Genomic DNA, 21,394 nt, shown 5'->3' on the forward strand with positions numbered 1-21,394 from the left:
GTCAAGTCATTATAGAATGCTGTTTTAGTAATTGCACTTGTCATTGGAATTGGAATTGTCAATATATAACCTTACTATTATTTTATGTTTTTGTATTTTACTCTATACTTATAATCCAGGCCATAAAACAGTGGCATCTCACTCAATGAAAAAAATACCTATGATCAGTTAGCTTCAGTCATAAGTATTCACAGAAATCTTGAATAAGCTTGATTTTATTTTTCCTTTTTTAGGAGATTATATTCTTGATGCAAAACCCAAAGAGATATCTGAAATTCAGCGTCTAAATTATGAGCAGGTAAGAAGCTACTCCTAAAATACAACTGCTTGTGTCTGCTTCTTTTTTTCTCACCTGAAGTTTATCAATTTGTTGCAAACCATTGTTAGTACTTTTCCTATTCAATAGGCTTGGTGTGGAGTATTAGTTATAAGTATTTCCTATTAGTGAAGAAAAATTTGCAATCTCAACACACAAATTGTTTTTTTTTTTTTCTTGCAGTGTGTGTAATATAAGAATCTTGTTCCTTTGATGAAGAACAATATAGAAAAACACATGAAAGTGTGTAACACTTGTGTGTAACTTTGGAATTTTCTGTTTTGCATTCTTCAGTATGCTGCATTCTGTGATCTCTGCTAGGCTGTAACTGAGGATATGGACAAAACAAGAGACCTGCTTTTAAGCAGTGATGGAGAAACATGAGGTTGATTCAATTAATAAACAGCGATATTCTTCTCACTGCTGCCGATTTCTGGGAGCACAGTACGCAGGCTCTTGTTCACTGCGGGAAAATGCATAGCTAATGGTGCTGACTGTTGGAAAAAGTGTTTTGTAGCTGAGAGTCTGCTTTGTCAAGCAGTGTCACTGTGCTCTATGTATTGGTTATGGTTTCCGTGGAAGTAAATTGGAGGCATTACTTTCGGAGCAAGCTAAGTATCTTGGAGTAGTTAAAATTAAAATGAAGATTGAATGTATTGTTTTTGGAATCATACAATATATGCTTTGTATCAAGTGGCATGAATTCTGCTTGAGATAACTGAATTAGCTATTTTTCTCTCCACAAAAGATTACATGTATTCTTGATAAAGATTATAGCAGTAATCAACTTCCAGGAGCTGAAGAAAATTATATATTAAAGAAAAATATATGTGGAAGTACAACCTCTATGGCTTTCAGTTGCTCAAATAAATGAGTTTACTAAGTAAACGTCACAAATACGTTCAGTAAATGTGCAACTGTGCAATTTTAAAAAACAACCACTGTTCTAGGAGCGTTCCCATTCATATGTATTTCCTAGTTGCACAAGTCATGCTGCATAAGAGGAGAAAAAGAAACCAATTAGGCCTCAAGTCTTATAAAATTATTACATTTTACAAGCATTGGAACTATGTCTTGGCATTAATCATAGTTCTGTGTTTATCACGTCGTAACAGGAAATATTCTTTACCCAAATGTTGTGTTTTTTTCTTACAAGTTAAAAGAAATACAAGAAATTTTTTGGGATGCCTGGATTTGTAAGGCTACATTTTAGGGTAATTTTAGCATAATGTTGTGATGCTTTTTTTTGTGTTGCAGCTGTGATTTGTCTTGCCAGTAACAGCATACCTGAGAGTATTAGCTAAGTATTTAAATGAAAGATGGATCTTAAAAACAGTAAAGCATCAAGTTTTAATGCTGCTCAATGCACTGGTGTTGTGTAGTTCTATCCTTATTTATTTGCATTTATTTATTAGAAATCTGTTACTTTGAAATGGTACAGTTCAGATTATAGTGAGAAATGTGTAGTTCTTCAGACAGCTTGATGTATTTTTGCTTTATTTATAAAGTAAACATTACAAAATAAGTGCAACTAATTGCTGTGGACGTATGATCTGATGTGTGTGAATGACTGGTGCTGGTTTGCCATAGGCTCTTGCTGTTCTACAACTATCAGAATAATATTGTTACAAAACGCCTCTGATGGGAATTAGCACTTGATACCTGGTCTCTACTCAGTAATCATGCTTCTAAAGTAAGATGTTTTTGTCTGAAGTTATAATAATACAAGCAACAGTATAAGTCTGAGCCTGATCCTGAGAATTTCTTAAGAAACTTGCTGTGTTCTAAATTTTGTGACATTGCAAAGTTGACAAAAGGATGCAACAGGATGTACTCAACTAGTCTGAGCTGCTGCCTTCCTGGTAATAGAAAGTTCACACAACAGTGCTTCAGGCAGTAGGTCTGTCTGATTCATAGAAAACTCTCCAAATGTGGATACTGTATGCTTGTTGTTTTTTAAAAAACTTGAGGAATTTTCAGGAGTTTCATCTAAAATATTACTTGAGAACCAATTTGTTCTACTGTATTTTTGGTTAAAAAAAAAAAAAAAGAAAAAAAGAAAAACAAAAAACACAAAAAACAAAAACCAACCAAACATTAAAACTTGCATACCAGCAAGAATAGCTTAATTCCTCCAGCTGAGGAATTGGTGAGTGCTGAGGTTGGCAAGTGTGGGATTTCTGCTTTGTGCTCTAATGAAACCATGCTGCTGTGTGCGCAAAGTAATGTGCAGAGATCTGTAGGCAGAGGTGTTTGATGTGTGTCTGCTTACAGCTTTCATGTATGCCTTTTGTTTTAAGATTCCATCATCTAAGGAGGAACGACTGAAACTTTTTCAAGAACAACCAACTTTCATCTTTCTGATAAATGCAGATCTGTTAAAATTGGATTATTTAGAGCTGCTGATGGCAGTTAATCTATTAGTGTTGTATGCTGGTATGTTCTTTAGAATACCAAGTCACAAGATACACAGGCAGTCTTCTTACATTTTGGACAAATAGTGAGGTCTGCCATACACTGCCAATTACGTTCTCCTCAATTAATTTGTCCATTAACGTGCTGCAGAAAGGAGTGTTCAGATTAACATATTGGTTATGTTATTGTGTAATAGACTCCTTTTTTTTTGTAGTCAGCAAGTACTTTCCAAGTGATAAAATGTCATCTCTCCATACCCTGATTACAGTGTTAGCCTACCAAGCTCTTTAATACTTCTTTCATAATCTGTCCTATGTACTCAGTTATACACATACATTTTTCTTCCCTTCATGACTACATTAACTGTGCTTCTTTTTGTTAACTGTCTTATAAAGGAATATAACACAAAGGAAACTCCATAATAATCATTGAGTTCATTCTGTGAAACTTTAGTCTTCATTTTCTTTTCAGTCTCTTCTTCTGCATTTTGTTGTGCTCTTTTTTAAAACATTGTTGCAATTCTGAATTCCTCTTAAGCAACAAAATGTTACAAAACCAAGCAAACAAAAATTGCTCTGTTCCTCTGAATCTTCTGCAAGCACCTCATGTACTTTCTGATATTCTGATATTACTTTCAGTGGCACAAGTAACACAAATATGCATTGAAGTGGTTCTCTATCAAATTTCCCCTTTTCTAATTTTTTTTTTTTAGCAATATTGACTTAATGCATAATCACCAAGTGTACAAAGCTCTATTTGGTGTTTCTTTTCTTTCTGCTGTCAGAATATGAGCGATGCAATGGCAATTCTGCATAAGTTACAGACAGGTCTGGATGTCAATGTGAAGTTTACAGGTGTTCGAGTGTTTGAATACACACCGGAATGCATAGTGTTTGACCTTCTTGACATCCCTTTGTACCACGGATGGTTAGTGGATCCCCAGGTAACTTCTTGTTTTTTCCTCACGTAATCAAACAGAAGTTATTTGCGTTTTATTTGGGGGAGGGAAGATGTTGCAGCATTTTCACTGAAGGCAATAATAATGAATATGGTAATTGATGTTTTAAAATCTGTTCAGAAAAAAAATGACTTCTCAGAGGAGTGAATGTAGATGGTGGGTGTTTTGTTTTGTTTTGTTTTTTAGTTCAGCACCTTTGTATAAGTTCAAAATGTGCTACACTGAAATACATTGTACTCATTGCATCCTTCTGAAGGATGAAGGGAGTTGCCCTCGGGTGTGCCACTCAAATGCTTTTGGAAGCTCATGAAAGAACACCAGAAAGGAAAGCAGGATTTCTTCCCTGTTTTCTTTTCTTGATTTACATCTACTGGTAATGCAGTTTTTGAGAACTGAGGTCATTAAAACCAGTTAGGGGCAGCTACATCTTAAAGACTTATTTTTCATGATATTGAGGTGTTGTTTAACTAAGCAGTGAAATAATACTATTTGCATGAGGTGAAAGATAAAACTGAGGTGTTTGCCTGGAATAAGGTGCCTCAGTTTTCTTTTCCTGTTTGTTTGGGTTTTTTCCCCCTTCGTGCCTTGTTCTTGAAAGCTGCTGTTCTCTGATCTGTCCTGATCCTTCTTTGCTGGAAAGTAACTTTCTCTTAATTTAGAGTAGAAGTGCAAATAAAGAAGAGATGAGTGTAGGCAAATGGGCTGTGTCCAGGGCTGCCTGATATTGATATATTCTGCATGACTTATACCTTAGTGGATCATATATCATAGCTGTAGTCCAAAAACACAGAGTAGTTTTGGAATTTCTTTAAATTGTGGATTAAGAACTTTAATGATATTTTATGTTAAGATCCATTGGGATGCCTAAAAGATGGCTGCTTTTTAAGAAAATCTTATATATTCATTGAGTTTGTTCTTGTGTGGCATTGTTTCTAATGAAGTATGATGCAAAGAGCACAACACTGATGTGTATCAAGTGTATTAGGTGATATTTACCTTAGTCTCTAGGGGTTCTGTAATTTGAGCACTAAGCATCAGGAAGGAGAAGTAACTGAGAGAGAATGTTCCTATTACAAATTGCACCCCATACTCTTCTCTTTCCTGCCTACCAACAGCTTTTGATGCTGGGCTTTATTTTCTGGATTCTAAATGGTATCTGAGGTTGGAAAATATTTAACAGCCTTGGCTAAAGCTTTTTGGTCTAGTGTTGTTAGGGGGTTAACATCCTCCGTTGTTTGAGACTGTTTCTCACAAGATATTACTCTCAGCTTGCAGTTTGTTCTTTACAAGAATAAGTTCTCTTGTTTTTTATGCTGTTTCCTCCTGTTCCAGGTTGCTGACATAGTAAAAGCAGTTGGTAACTGCAGTTACAATCAGCTCGTGGAGAAGATAATTTCTTGTAAGCAGTCTGACAACAGTGAACTGGTTAGTGAAGGTGGGTAACTTTTTTTCTATCATCTGATTGTCCACTTTATCTAAACTTCATTTCATATTGCGTGTGTGGTTCCTGGTATGCTGTGATACAGGTGTGGTGAGCTGCTTGGTGTCTGCTGGGTAAGCAGACAGCACAGTGCTTGTCGCAATGTCTCTGATGGAATTTCTGAAACGACAGTCAACCTCATTCTCTTGAGCTGAATTATACCTTTAAAAAATAGAGGTAGCTTCCTTTTATGAAAAGGTATTATGAATAGCATCAGATTTTACCTTAGCTACGTATTATCTCCTACATGATAAAGAAGATCTCAGTGATACTTGACATGGATATAGCATTTCTAAACATGTACTGGTACTTTACAGTAATAAGGCTTTGGAACTTTCAAATCATTTTCTCCTTCTGAATGTGTTCTGTTAAATGTGTGCTAATAAGCAGGGAGGAGATTGGGGAAGATAGTATTATTGTTTTGTTCAGATTAATGTGTAAGCAAGGTGATTGGAGATATTTACAAATCAAAGAGGAAGTTTCCTTCTGTATTGTTACTTTATAGTTAAAGGATGCAGGATGTGATTTCTTTGAGGAATTCTCTGCTTATTTGGCATGTGATCCAAATGACAGCTCTTGGAGTATTTTCTTTTGGCTACTTTTACAGCTGTTAGTTGCACAGCAGTGAATGCAGTCTCAACATTCAGAGCCCGCTTGCTTATCTAGTGCAGAGAGTTAGCAGTCCTACAGCACTGTACAACTGCACTGTACAAAAAGCAACCCTTTCAACCTCTCACTTTTGGTCTTGTTTTTGTTTTGTTTTCATATTTCTTGACAGCAGACCTATATATACATATATATGTATATATATATGGGTCTGCTGTCAAGAAATATATATGTATGTATATATACATGTTTTTATATATTGTACGGTGCCTATGTTCCACTACCAGCAGTTATAATGCTGGGTCTCTAGGCTAAGCCACAGCTGAAGCCAAAGGCTAGTATGTGGTATTGTTGAGCAATGTAAAGTTGTGTGTTTGGCTGCTGTTCTGTGGAGAAAATACCCAAGGTGTGAGAGTTTCTACCTTGCAGAGGTCCATGTTTACTGTAGTTTATTGAGAAGTGTATTGAGCACGTTGTCATATGTCACATAAATACTGTGGTGGTGTTTTCTGAACTAATTCATTTATAAAATAAATTTCAAACAAGTGTCTTCCGGTCTGACTGGTTTATAGTTAAGGAGGCATTTTGGCAGATGTTAACAACTGATAAATCGTAAATATTGGTGAATGAGATCTGAAGTGGTGCCTTGGTCTGAAGTTCTTAAAAATCTTTACATGGCTTAGAAGGACACGAGGGCTTGGTAGTTGAGTATGTATAGGTGAGCATAAAAAGAGTTTGATATTTTGACATTCTACGTCTGGTCTCTTTCAATAACAGTTTTCATTAAAAATTTTGATACAGCCTAGAATGCATTCTCCTATCTTTGAGAAGTTTGGTACTAAATGGCAATAGCTTCCTTCCATGCTTCCATTCCACATCTGTTTCTCTGATTTCTCATGTTTGGTTCTTTCTCTGTTGCTATGTAATTTCTGCCTGTACTTGAGAAGAAAGGAGATGTGGATTACTGAAACTTGCTAGGGTAAATGTGGTATTTTGTTTTACTTTTTAAGCCATTGTTTTCAGTCAACCTGTTACATCAACCTCCCATCCTTATTTTGTAATCACATTTAACGATCACTTGTGAGGAGTAAATTAGATGATGTTTTGCATGTTAACAGCATGGTGTTGTGATGAATATCTCACTAAATCCTGTTTTAATGAAGAGTAAGTAAAATACTTTAGCAAGTGAGCTTTAAAAGTGGAGTTTGTTTTTAACTCAGTTTTAGTTAGACAATACAATGAGAAACAAATTTGTAAGGCTTTTTCTTTCTTTGCTGTAATGACTCATTAAAAATATTTTTCTTGCTTGGCATAAACTGGAGTAAGAGGACTGTCAGGTTTCTGTATTTTTAGGAATATGTAATAGGCACACAAAAGTATGTATTGCTTTTGTAGGATTTGTAGCTGAGCAATTCCTAAATAATACGGCTACGCAGTTGACGTACCATGGGCTGTGCGAGTTGACTTCAGCTGTCCAGGAAGGAGAGCTCTGCGTGTTCTTCAGGAACAACCATTTTAGCACCATGACCAAATATAAGGTATATTCCACATTCTTATTGGTTTTTGTATTTTATGGTTTATGTTCACATTTTAAAGCGAAGCTTTTTTTTCCTTGTCGTGAAATACAAGTAAATTCCAATTTGTTATTATTGTAAGTATGGGTTGTGGTGAACATAAGATCTGTAGCAAATACCACTTATGTTTTATTGATTAGCGTGTCAGAGTCTACAACCATTTTAAACCTTATTGTAGGTCTCCCTTAATGTTCAGCTTCTTCCCTGTTTTAATTCCCTTTGTAATTGTGTGGAATGATGTAAATTTCTTATGTGGTTTAAATTTATTTGCATTATGTAATTGGCAAGGATAAAGTTAATGGATTTGTTTAATTTCTTGTTTCTGAAGACAAAAAATTTTGTTTCCTGTTTGGACTGGAAGGTGGATAGCTCTATAGGTATCCTAGTGTTCAAAATACCCAATATCTGGAGAAGTTCAGATAACTGTAGTATTGGTTCCCTTAGTTAGGAATGCAATTAAATCTGAAACTGGACCAACGCAAAATGGTGTGAATTGTGAAAGGAGTATTGCAGAGTGCTGAAAGCAGGTGGCTGCATGGTGCATGTTTCTCACACTCCTTCCATGGGCCAGAAAATCTACCTGGGCAAATTACCATGGGCAAATTCTTAATAGCTTTGTTCTGACAGAACTTTGTTGTAAAGTGGTAGTTTATTTCTCTGTATCTCTGTATGAGTGTTAGGCAGAAAAGGCCTCAGTCAAATTGCATCCTAAGGTTTAATCAATCTCTTCTCACTGAAAAACTCAAATATTCTGAGGTAGAATTTGTTAGGTTTACAGTACCAAATAACGTGTAGGTTGGACATTCCTCTCGAACATAAATATAATTAGTTCTTACCTTTTTTATAGAACTGTTGAAATTACTTAGTAACAGTTAATTGAAATATAAAATTAATTCCATGATGTTTGCACTTGTATGTAATGCTAATAACTGGAGGGAAAAAATGTTTTAGAGACCACTTTTTTAAACTACCTATTATTTTGTAACATCACATATCTCATATGTGAAGTGTACTTTTCCATTTGTCAGTACCGGCCCTTTTTTTCTCCCCCATCTGTTAACCTTGACTGTCATATTCTTATCCTTAGCATTTTGAATAATTATTTTATTCAGAGCTTTAGCTCGGTTTATGTCTGATGAAGAATGGATTAACTCCACAAGGAGGTAACACAGTTGGTTTGCTAATAACTGCTTAGAGTGTGTCTGTGGTTTGAGGCAGTTATATTTTTAAAGTAATAAGACTGGGAAAATTATCTTTCTTCTCTTCCTTCCCCCCCACCCCATTTGAAGAATGCTTGAGGCATTGTTGTATTGCTTCTCTTTATTTTCTAAATCTACTTTTTGGAATAGTTGCTAGTAGTTTTATTACAGGCCATATGTCATTTCTATATTTGCTTTCTTGATGGAAAAAATGACAGGTTTTGTGTTTTTTTTTTTTTTTCATAAGAGGAAAAGACTAAATAGAAGTAGAAATGTAAATAGAAGTACAGGTGTGCTTTATGGCTCTAGATAGACGTAGAAGTGCAGGAAACTTTTTTCTAATTTGGAGAATATTCCGGATAAATTATTTTAATCTTGGAAATTGTAACACTTCACTGCTGTGCTGTAATTGCAAACTTAAAATACTGAAGTATTGTTTATATTAAGTAAGGTCAGTGGATCACTTCAATCTTGTGAATTGTGAGTACAGAGTTTTCTGTAGAGGATGGACTGCTTGTCTTCTGCTGCACCCGGTATGTAGACAAAGGTCAAAATTTGGGTGTAGTTAGTACTTCATCACCTTCATACTTGTAACTGCTTACTTCTGTTGAGATATTTTTACTTAAAGAAGTAAAATATGACAGTTCATGCGCTCTGTTCTTAAGTAATATTGTTAATACAGAACAGCTTAAGACAACGAGTAGAAGTTTGTCTGAACTTTAACTGTGAAAACTAAACCCAGGTCCTACAAAGTACAGTTGTTTGAAGATGAGTGTTATTTTTTAGTTCTACAATTTAGCATCTTAAAAGCAGTAAAGTCATTGGTTTTGTCTTGTCCTTTCTGAGAAATTTTAGGCCTCTGAAATTAGAAATTTTGTAATATGGGTCAGAAGTGTTTTATAATCGTTATTATGACCTCACTTGCAGTCAGTGTTCAATTTTCCTTCTGTATCTGTTGCACTGTGTGTTACTGCATATCAGATATCAGGAAGCTATTAAGAAAGACGAGTTCTTCATTAATCTATTTTTTAAAAGTTAGCAGTATCCTTTCCTTTGTTTTGTAGTTATTTGCAGTAGCTATATTGAGTATGTGTTCTTGATTAACTAGGAAGTCAGAAACAGACTTGGGCTTTTAGCCAAGATTAGCTATCTGAAGACTTTGGATCATAGGATGCTCATGAGTGCTAGGTGCAGTGTTCTCTGGGCTGAGATTTATCAGTTTCTTTACACTTTGCTTTTAGTAGATTGATAGCTCTGCAAGTTTTAATGGGGTTTCTTTTGTTTCAGTTTCTGGCGTTTTCAGCAGTAGCTGGGTAAAGGTGATAAGTCCATTAATCAGGAAAAGAGAAAATGCAACATATGCCAGAAAAGACAAAGGAGTAAAACTTCTGAGAGCAAATCAGTTTAATTCTGGTCTGTGTTGTTATCACATAGATGATAATGACAGCGATTGAGAAATTTGTATTCTATCTGGGGCTGCGTTCAGTGCATTTTTTTTCAGTTGCATTAGTGTTCTCCACATCTGATCTAGTGAGCTTGCTTTAGAGGTAATTGATGTTTTCTGTCTTACATTTATTATCACTAAGTGCATATTGTAAGGTAATTCCCTAATAAGGAATTATTTTGTGCATGTTTTAATGCAGAAATGGGAGAGTTGGAAACTGCTGACATCCCTAGCTTGTATAATCTGAACATCTATGTTCAGTACAAAGAGTTTATGGCATTTATTGTTCTGTGATGCGTTGTCAATTTAAGAACAGATTTACTAATGCTGGCAATACTTTACCCAGTAATTCTGAGTTTAGAGTGGCATTGCAGTGTCAGATCAAAGATCTTCATCTTATTCTTGGATTACTTATTTTGGAGAGCTGTGTTACTGAAATGACTTAGGGAAATATGAAGAAACATCCCAGTGCTCTCAATTCCTGCCTTTATTATTACTATTATTATTATATATATTTTATGTTACAAGATACTGGATATTGGCAAGAACTCCTTGGAGCTACTGGACATATAGTGCCCAACTAGTATGGTTGTTAGGCCAGCTAATACACATTATTTTATAATCTCCTTATTTTTCATCCAGTGTTCCTATCAGCAGCAAAATTTTTGCATGTGTAGTGAAGGAATTCATTGCATGTAAGGAAGGGGAAGGGAGTGACTCCTTGCTGCCTGGCTTTCCTTTTAATTTTTTTATTTTATTTTATTTTTTTCCAGCTACTAAGCTAACAGTAGCAGCATGGGTTCCAAATCTGTTTTTTTTTCTTATTACTGTGAAGTACTTCTTGCAACATCAGAAATAAAGTTGCTGTTACTAACATAAAGCAACATTCGGAATGATTCTGAATGCCTGGTGTAGATGGGTGTAGTGTCAGTGCTGTTACGTACTGTAGGCAAAAGCTCATTAATGCTCTGCTTTTCAGTCTGTACAGTGCAATTCTCTGCTAGATATGGGGATAAAGGCAGTAATTTGGGCTCTCAGGTAGGCAACAGGAGGTGACTAGTTGTATTAGAATGCTTTTTAAAAGATCTGTTGTGTTAAGAAGAATACTTGCAGACAAGAAGAGAAGCAAAAAAGAATGGTTATCTAATTTGGTCTGTTACTGAATTAAAAAACATTTGTTAGTGTTTTGAAATATTCCTGTTCAGTGTAATATATATATATAGACAGCTCTAAAATGTTCACCTGCAGGCAGATAATTACTGAGTGATTTTTACTTACCTTTCTTTTCATTCCTTATTCAGGGAGTAAGTGCTAAATGGAAAGAGCCCATTTAACAATAATTCCTTTTTTTGTGAATAAAAATTGCATAATGCAATATGAAATTGTCATCCTTAATTTGGAAAGGTTTTGGTATTGAGATGATGTCAATAGGAAGATTTGGCATATTTTTTAAAGTTTGTTTCATATAAAATGAGAGCAAATGTGGCAGTTCTAATATGTTTGCTGTCAGAGTATGGTGGATGTTTGTTAATGGCACTTCAGTTATCACATACTTAATCCCTTTTGCTGTTTGTCCATTTCCCAAGTAATCACTTAACCTACTTCCTATCAGTTTAATTGCATATTAATAGTCTTAGCTCTTGTGATTATACAGTAATCACTTTCAACAATTAAAGATGTGATTTTTTTTGCCTTTGCTTTTCATTGCACAGATAATAAATACATCAAATGATAATTCCCTAGATCAAGAAAAAACAGGACTGTAAAGAGGGAATCAGTTTGGTAAGAATATCTTAGTTCAGTTGGAACTCTTCTCCCACTGATGTGACTATTATACAATCTGTCTGTTTTCTTTACTGAAAAGTGACAAGAAGCTTGCCTGTTTGGATTGTCAAGCATGTATGTTGCAGTGATGCTCTCTAGGTTTATAAATGTTGGATTTCTGTTTCAGAACTCAAGGTGGGTTTCTGTTCAAGTACTAGATATATTTCATACCAATAACTTCACTTTTTCCCTGTGAAAAAGGCATGAGTTTGGGATACTAGAGGCAATACAGCTTTTTCAAAACAGGTTTTAACATTCTGTCCCTTTCATGGTAAGTGTTCAGATTTTATTCTGAGTAAACATTCTTTTTTACGCAGTTTGAATCAATTGGTGTTTATTAGAAAAAAAAAAAAAAAAAAGGAGAAAGAAAGTAACAGTTACAATATTCAGATAGGTTATTCTCAAAAAAAACCAACCAACCCATGCATTCAGATGAACATAAAACATCTTTGTAAAAATCAAAGGTTCTGATCCAGAAGTCTGAGAAAACACTTACATAGCCCTTAAGGATAACACCCAAAATGCTTGTCGTGCCTGTATGAAGCTCGTGCGCTTTGGCTTTCGTTTTCAGCTTTCTAAACCACTGAAAACATGGCCTCAGAGGTAGTTTAAAAGCATTCATCTCAATCACTTTTTTAGATCATGAAATTAACCTAGAAAATGATGTTTCACAACAACCAGTGACACCTGCAGCCTACATATGTAAGCCTTTCAAATACCTTTTTTCTTTTTTTGTGTGCACACCAGAAGATTGATAGAGACATACAGGAGTGTAATCTTTTTATCCTTCGCTTTATTTAAGCCTTTTACATGTGAAACTATAAAATCTGGGCATTGGTCTACAATACGTGGGTCTCGGTTCTTAGGTTAGATAGTTTAATTGTCCGTAATGTTAGTGTAGGCAAAGCTTACCTGAACAGTTATGCATTTGAGACTTTCTTTTGTTTTATTTCTTGTTGACAGTGGTTGTTAGTACGGACTAACCTCCTTGGGGACAGTATTAGTCCATAAGATTGTTTATAAACAATCACCTGTGATTTAGGTGGAAAAACACCTAAAAGTAATAATACTTTAGAGGTAAGCAATTAAATACATTTCTACCTTCATAAAAATCTTAGTTCATAAACTATATTGTTTTCTTGGCATGGTGTACTTGACAAACATACTTGAGTATGTTCACAAGCTGAATTGAATGACCTCAGAGTGCAGATCATTCTGTGTTGATTTTACAGGCTAGAAAACAAATAATCAGGACCATGATCTATTAGGTAGGAAACATTGTTTTGTACCTTTGTTTGTTTGTTTGAGCCTCTTTCCTAACTTTTAAGTTCATTGTAAATGCTTCTAGCTAATGATTCTTATTGATCCTCTGACTGTGCTCCCTTTTTCTCTTTTCCTCCTTGTATTTATATTGAGTAGAGCTCAGAAAAGCACAGAAATCTTGTTCAGTGAACAAGTGTAGTGTAAAACAATTGGACACAGAAACTTGGTGTTGTTGGTTGCATGAAACTTGGTGGTGTTATGTTGGTTGCATGTTCCTGTCTTGTAGCCATTTTATTCTCTATGCACTTCACAAGGCTGAGGAAGAGCTATGCAGTCAGACTGATCTCATCCATCATCTAGTAAGTGCTGGCAAATGGTGACTGGTTCCTGACACCATGCATGTCCGTACGTAGCACAGCTGAAATGTACAGGCAGTACAACAGTCTATGACTAAACATATTTTCCTGCATCACAAATGCCCTCAGTGGACTTGCTGATGAAGCATTTAGGATTGGGAAGGAAACGCACATGGCATTAAAACAGTACCTGTAGCAAGTCTGTAGATATGCTTGTTATGAATAGAAAGAGCACAAAAATCAAGTTCTGGGAAGACTGATTTTCTTTAGAAACGAGTGGCTGTATTGCAGCTAGTGCACAAAGAACTCACTTATTTCTTGTATGAAACTGGAAGTTCTCCAGTTGTCATCAGAAGTGATGTGAATGTGAGCAGTAACAGGGCCAGCCTTGGGAAGCTGGATTTTTTGTTTTAATGTCATTAAAAATGATCCTAATATGAAGTACAGATCAGAAATGGGGAAGGAGTTGATCTCTGATCTGTGCTTTCCATTGCTTTCATTCAGATAACGGGATGAGGTATTCTGTCTCCTCACAAGTATGAGGGAGTCTGTGTGTTGGTGGACATCCTTTTGGTAGTGTGAAGCAGCATGTTTTTGAATAATGCAGTTAGTATTGGAATTGGAATGGTTTTGTTCTTATGTAGCATGGTGATATGTAATAAGCTGATTGGCTTTCATTGGAGAGCTGTGTGAAATCTTTATTTTTTTTGAATTTATTCCTAAGATATAATAGTTTTTAAATCAGTGTTCAGTTTGAGTTTTGCAGCTGAGGAAGACTTAGAAGGTAAGGCTATTAAAATTTGTTTCAGATTAAAGTCGTTTTCTATTCAAAGCTTCAAGGTATTTTTAAATAATGTAGTAGATTTTAATTCCATGAAGGCAACAATACATTTTAATATTAGTTTTTGAAAAATTCAGCTTTCATGATCTCCCAACTCCTTATTGTAAGTCTTAACATTTTCCAATTTCAGTATGATTAAAAAACAGTTTATGAACTGTTTAAACATTCATTCAAAGTATATGGTGTTTTAAAGGAAAAGTTGATCTATTTTTTTCTTCTGTTTTTGTTAGAATCAATTTACTGATAAAAATAAAACGTTGAAGACTCAAATACACTTACCTTAGATTCTGTCATCTTTATTTTCTTACTTTTATGCACTTCATACATTGAATGCTGTGAAATAGGTGTTCTGTGCGAACTGGAAGTGGTGTGAAATAGTTTTTTTCAATTTCTTTGGATGATGTTAAGCATCAGGAAGCAAATTTGTGTTGGCTTCAAAGGGAAAGATGATTTAATGGATCGTGCTGTGTGATCAGAATTGTTACTGACAGTTTTACCTGTAAGCCTACCTGTGCTTTCCAAAACTTTAGAATATCCATATATGCTCATGTATCTATATATGCTATATCATATAGTATTCCAAAACATATCTCAGAGTGCCCTTTGTGATGGTTCTTTTTTGTTTAATCTGCTCTGTTGGGCCTTCTGTGTAAGCATGTCTTGTGGTATTAGGTAATAATACTAAAACAGATGCTGTGTGTGGGGTTTCAAACCATGTGTTTGTTGTGTAGCACTCTTCAGCTACAGAAGAGATGGCTGTAAGCTTGAAGAGTCTTACTGGGGCTGGAGATGTTTATCTCAGATCCAGTTTTTCTTGTGTCCTGGCAGAACTCAGTGGGATAGTTCTGTTCTCGTTGAACAGAGGTGGTGATTTCATTTTTCACCTTTCTTGCTTCAGTACATTTTTAACACGATCTTTAATCTACTCTGTGTGGTGCTGTAGTACAAACAGCAAACTTACATGCGTGTCACAATAAAGTGTTTTGTTTTTTTGTTTGTTTGGTTTTTTTTGCAGCTAGAATACTGCAATTAGCTATATTTACTTGAATATTTTAGGTAATGTTAATGGAAACTTTGATCTTCATGTGTGCTGTATACTCAGTAATAACAATCTTGCATTGACATGTAGCTTTAGAAGCATTAGGATTAGATTCAAATCCAACTAAATTGAATTTTAACTTGTTTTTTTTTCATGCTGCTTTGCTGTCCCTCAAACATGCCACAATATCTCAAAATGTGCTTTTGAAATTCCTATCTGATTTCAGTCCTCTCCCATTCTTTCAACCTAAGCTTGTATTTCTTTCCTCTGCTTCAACTTCTGGATTTGTTAGTATTGCCTCTCACTTCCAGACCAGCCCATTTTATAATTTCAGACTTTGAAACTAATAGAAAAATTTCACTTTGTGGAACTGTGAAAAGGATAAAATCCAACAAAAGCAGTTGTTAATGACAAATGATAGCAAGAATCGTTTTTTTTCCCCCAGTTGAACTATACCCCAGCTTGCATTTAAAAAAGCAAAACAAAAATCATCGTAAGACACAATTAAATTTTGAGATAAAGCCATTTTGAGCCAATGCCTCTTGGATTATTTGCAAAGATCACCTTTGTCTCCAGATCTCGCCTTTCAAATTTAACTTGATTTGTCCTGGGACAATCAACATTGTCAATCTCAAGTCCTATTTCTCAGATGTGTTTCCAAGGAGTTGACAAGGGTTATGTTTGCTTCTTTACATTAAATTTCAATATTCAGTATAAATTAATGTAATAGGGGAAAAAAATGTAAGATACGTAATACAGAAATTACATATGGTTGCTATTTTAGCAGTGAATACTAGTATCTAGTCTCTTAATGCTATATATGGAGCCATTTAAATTTATATTTCACTAAAAAAATAAAAATTAATGTTCTACTGGCATGAAACAGTTATAATTAGCAAAAATTATTAGCTAATTTATCACACTGAAAAGTCATTTCTGTAGGTTTACACGTTTTCCCATCTTTCTGCTTAGGGTCAACTTTACCTGCTGGTAACAGACCAAGGTTTTCTTACAGAAGAGAAAGTTGTCTGGGAAAGCTTGCACAATGTGGATGGTGATGGAAATTTCTGTGACTCCGAGTTCCACCTACGGCCTCCTTCAGACCCTGAAACTGTCTACAGAGGGCAGCAGGATCAAATAGATCAAGTACTGGATTTGTGCCTCTCTACTGTATTTTTCTGTTTTCTTCTGATTATACTTAGTAAATACCATGTATTTCTAGCCATACATGTTACGAACCTATGAACTAGAAAAGAATGCCTTATACACCTGCAGTGAGGTTCTCAAAAGTGCTGCTTTGTAGTACTCTCGTGACTTCAGGGGAGAGGAGGACTGGATACCATGAATAGTTTGGAAAACCTGCTTTTAATCTTTGAGAATCCCTTTCTTCAAACAACTTTGAGTAGAAATGTCACATCTGCCTTAAGTATGGAATCAGGAGAAGTATTGAAACTATAAGCCTGTCTAATAAATTCATTTCAGTACGTTGTCATAAGTGAACTTTGTGTTGTGATGCCCCCTTTGCTGAATGTAGGTCAGAGCTATAGCAGATTGCACATGGTGATCATTGTTTGTTTTTAACAAGTAGTAGTTTGTGGAAGTCCTGTCTGAGACAAGACCTATTTGTGCTAGCACACAAATGCATAGCAAGAGCACTTGTAAATCTTACATTCTAAATAAGGAAAATGAATTCATAATCCCTGTTATTTTTATCAAATACTTTAAAATGGATGTGAATAAGCAAATGCTTTTGAAAAGACTCCAACACTGTACATCTTTTTGTGGAATAAATCTAGTAGAGGTAACAGGGCTAGTAGTATCTTGAGTAGTCAGTGCTGTCTGTCTGTTTGAACACATCAAAAAGATTTTTGATTATTTTCTTCTTGGTTTAGGAATCAGTGTTTCTTATTGATTCTCACTCAACACTGTTCAGTCCAATGGGGACAGATGATGTGTTGATCACAAATCACAGAGTTCTTATTTGTAATGTGCTCTATCTGTGACAGCATTCAAATCACTACTTCTATCTAGAACTAGCATGAGCTAAACACTGTCCTTTTACTGTGGTCAAGGTAAAAGAATTTAAACCTGAAAGCAGTTGTGGTTTTTGGTTTTTTTCAGGCAGAGGAACACTGAGGGGAAAATTGTAAAGTAACTGTATTTATTCTTCCTTCCCCCTCCCCCAGCATTTCTGCAGATTACAATCAGGTTCTGAAACAGAACTTCATTTGTAGATGGCCAGGGTAAAGGGAACGGTACTGGATGGCTGCCCTTGTTGAAAAATTTACTTGACATGACTTGGCTCTTTTCTATATGAAAAAGCATTAATATACAGGTTTACTGTTTAGGATTATCTGATGGCTTTGTCTCTACAACAAGAGCAGCAAAATCAAGAGATTAACTGGGAACAGATACCAGAAGGAATCAGCGATCTAGAGCTAGCAAAGAAGCTCCAAGAAGAGGAGGATAGGCGAGCTTCTCAGTACTATCAGGAACAAGAGCAAGCAGCTGCTCAGGTCCAGGTAAGGAAGCATTATCACAGAATATGACCACTAGTTATAATGAGGATTAACTTCATACTTATATAGACACATCTGCATAAATGTCTCAGATGATTAGGACTGATGCTGTTCACATTATATGCAGTATTTGTTAAGAGCCCTTTAGAACTTAAGACCATGCACACAGATATGGCAGTTGCTGCTAATTAAATTCTTTATTTCTAACCTAAATCAAAGTTGCATTTATGCAGTTTAAGTTAAAATGATGGGATGCATTACTACTTTAGGTTACAAAGATTGTATTAAAAATACACAATTTATAAAACAGTATTCAAGCAGAAGCTTTTCAATGATAGTTTTCATTTTGTCTTGTGGAAGGTTGTGGTTTTACTATTTTTAGTCTGTGACACCTTGTGAATTTATTCTGTCCTGTTTCAAAATAGGAAATTAATGGTTGCTAGTAGTATGCCTTCCCAGCCCCCCTCTCCATGAGCAGTTCCATTCAGAATGCTTGGAAAATGTCATTCACAAGCGTATAAGTTGTCATATAACTGAACTTTAATGCAAGAGACAGTAATAAAGTTGTTTTGGAATCAGGGATTTCTTAACTAATTGAGACTTTCTTAACACACACACTCTTGTATCAAAATATATGCATTACGTATTTGTATATAGAAGCAATCTGAAGAATCTTTGGATGGCCTGTGCCAATTCAGAACCCTCTGTTGCCACTAATTGTTAAACACACAACGAGAATTTCTGACAGTTACAAGATCTGTTATTTCTGCTATATTAAGCTTATTGCTTTAATATCAGTAGTAGTAGTTGCTCGTAAGATGTGAACGGGGTCCAAGGAGAGATTCACTTCTGCTGATTGCAGAATGGCAGAAAAAATCTCCTTAACAGGATGTAGTGGCATTTGCAGCTGTGAGTGGATAGTAGATAAATTAAATGAAGTAGCAAAACTTCTGCTGTGTTTTGTTGTATACCACCCACCAACTTCTGCAGTCCTTTCTGGAAATGGGCTATAAAAAAAACTCTGCATTAATACATTTAGTCATCAGTCAGCATTTTGAGTCCACAACTTCTCAAATGTAGATTATGTTTTTATAAATGAAATGGGGAAAATTTTCCAGTATAGTAAATATTGAAGTGCCATAAAATGTTTGATTCTAAATTGTATTATTGGAAGAACTGATCTGAATATATAAGCACAATAGAAGAGACACACAGGACTTTAAATGTATTTTCAGTTGATTTTGTTTTTCAGAAATAAGCTTCCATGAGGGCTTTGTAGAATTCATACTGAAAGACCTTCTATCTGTGTTCTGCTGTTTGCGTTTTAGTTAAATTCAAGTTCATGGAAGTGTAATACTTGAAACTGTTCAAACTATAATTACAGCATCGTGTTTTATTCAGAATGCTGTTTGTTTGTTTTCTACGTAGCAGGTGCAAGGTGCTCCTTCTCCAGCAAGTGGAAGGCAATCTGGGAGCAATGAACGCAAACGTAAGGAGCCTCGAGAGAAAGAGAGAGAAAAAGAGAAGAATAGCTGTGTTCTCTTGTAACAGTAAATGGATGACAGCATGGAGCCAAGTGCATGTCCTCAGAAGCAAAAACAAGGAGTACAAAGGAAGACAAACCCGTTACATGCCGCCTGTGCCTGATTACCCCACAGATTTTGTTCACGTTTCAGGAGAAGATGGGTGACTTTGTTACAATCATATAGACTTTCTTCAAAGTCATAGTGTATGCTGCTTGAGATGGAATTCCAAATCACAGTTGGATGTGGCTGTGCTTTGAGTTAGTCTTAAGAAATACTGCACCTTGTAGCTGAAAACACAAATTATGGCAAGTTTTGTGTCATAGTGACATCCATTACGTATTACATCAGTAAGCTATTTTATCTTCCACTCTAAACAAAGAAGGTAACTGGTTTTGTTTAAGACTCTTTTCTTAAAGTATGTACACTAGCACAACAGAATCTTGTGTTACTTTCATGGTATGAAACTATATCTTAGGCTGGGTATAGTCTTCACAACATCAGCGCCCAAATAACAGATGGGTGTTGCCTCCTCAATGTGTCCAGATATCTTTGCTTCTGGATCTAGTATGTTTGGTTTTTTGAACCCAGATTTATACTGTGTTAGTGCTGTTGTTGCATCTCTTTGCCAGCTTTCTTGCCCCAAGAATACTTGACTTGATCACATACAAAAATTGTTATTAAAAAATGGGGCATTTATTAATGAGCAAGATGAATATTGTTTGTTTTTCTTGCAATTACAAACTGGGTTATGACAACTCAGATGTTATCAGGGTTAAACAAGTAATTTTATAGGTCATTTCTTTTCCTTTAAGTATTTTTTTCCTCTTGTAGGTAAACTGGACCAGATAGGAACTTATTTATTGACCTCTCCATATGATAGGTAAATAGCGAGAGGGCACGAAGGTCCATAATAATCCTTATTCTGTCTAAGAATGCAGAGTTAAAATAACTATCTATCTGCCTTTTTTTCCAGAAGTACCTTGAACTTTAACATGGCGTTAACACGTTCACTTGTACAGTTGAGCAAGTGTAATGTAATTAAATACATACTTTGTTTTCTAAATCATATATCCTTACAAAGCACACTTAAGAAGGGTGAGAGAAAAGCTAAGCTAATCTCTTGAGATAGTTTGGGAAGGCGGCCAGGTGTAATATTTTGTTTTAAATAGCTAATTTAGGATTTTTGGAAACCAGGTTTTTCTAATTTATGGGAACCAAACAAAGATGTTGCATCTTCTGGTATCTATAGAATACAGGAATGGGATGCTCACTGAATTTTGAGGGGACCACAACTCCTCTTCCTCTTATGTTAAGTCAGTAACAGTTATTTTCTTGATGAACCTTTTTGATAAAATTTGTATTTCACAATTTGTAGATACTTTTGAAAACAGCTGCTTCTCCTGGACAAGCCAATTGCTTGCACGAGTCTGGGACAGCTGAAGTAGCTGGGTGGGATATGACATTCCTGCAGTCAGGGCTTTGGATAATGTCTGTAAGAGAGAGGCTGTCTAAACACAAGTTGACAACAAAAGCTGCTTTAAAACTATTTCAAGCAGAACTGCTGAGATGATCCTAGAATGAAAATTAGATGTGTAAAGGAAGAATGTCTTATTAAATGAAGAGCCAGTTTTTACCACTTTTTTATTCCATGTTTTTTTTTCTTTTCTGTTTTTCAATTTTGTTATAATTTTTGTTTTATAAAGATGAAGTAATGAATGATAGGTCTCTAATATGTAAATTGTAAATGTAAAAAAAATTCTCTATATTCTCTAGTAAAGTCATGCCCAGAAAAGTCATTTTAACACATAATATATGCAGTTTAGATAAATTTCTACATCAAAGCAAAGGTTGACCACTTTTTTTCCTTTGCAGCAGCCTAACTTATTCAAACAAACTAGTGTGATGGAGGATCACCAACATAATGACTTGTCTACATTAAGCAAATTACAGAATATTTCAGTAGTGACAGTAATGAAGACTTAAAGGCAGAATGTTGTTTAAAAACATTCTGTTACTAAGATTTTTTCCAAATTT

General features: G+C 35.2%; 1 protein-coding gene across 1 annotated transcript in view; it reads left to right on the forward strand.

Moving 5' to 3' along the window:
• MINDY2 (MINDY lysine 48 deubiquitinase 2) overlaps positions 1-20,996 on the forward strand; it is a 29,746-nt gene extending 8,750 nt beyond the window's left edge. The window contains exons 3-9 of the mRNA XM_042823919.1: positions 234-298; positions 3,516-3,674; positions 5,022-5,124; positions 7,171-7,313; positions 16,288-16,461; positions 17,664-17,837; positions 19,263-20,996. Coding sequence (XP_042679853.1) covers positions 234-298; positions 3,516-3,674; positions 5,022-5,124; positions 7,171-7,313; positions 16,288-16,461; positions 17,664-17,837; positions 19,263-19,382 — 938 coding nt within the window. The 3' untranslated portion in view covers positions 19,383-20,996. The remainder of the gene's footprint in view (positions 1-233; positions 299-3,515; positions 3,675-5,021; positions 5,125-7,170; positions 7,314-16,287; positions 16,462-17,663; positions 17,838-19,262) is intronic.
• The last annotated feature ends 398 nt before the right edge of the window (positions 20,997-21,394 follow it).

The sequence above is a fragment of the Centrocercus urophasianus genome, unplaced genomic scaffold (assembly GCF_019232065.1).
Source record: "Centrocercus urophasianus isolate 14NV4802_14NV808 unplaced genomic scaffold, USGS_Curo_1.0 seq_23, whole genome shotgun sequence".
Classification (NCBI taxonomy): domain Eukaryota; kingdom Metazoa; phylum Chordata; class Aves; order Galliformes; family Phasianidae; genus Centrocercus; species Centrocercus urophasianus.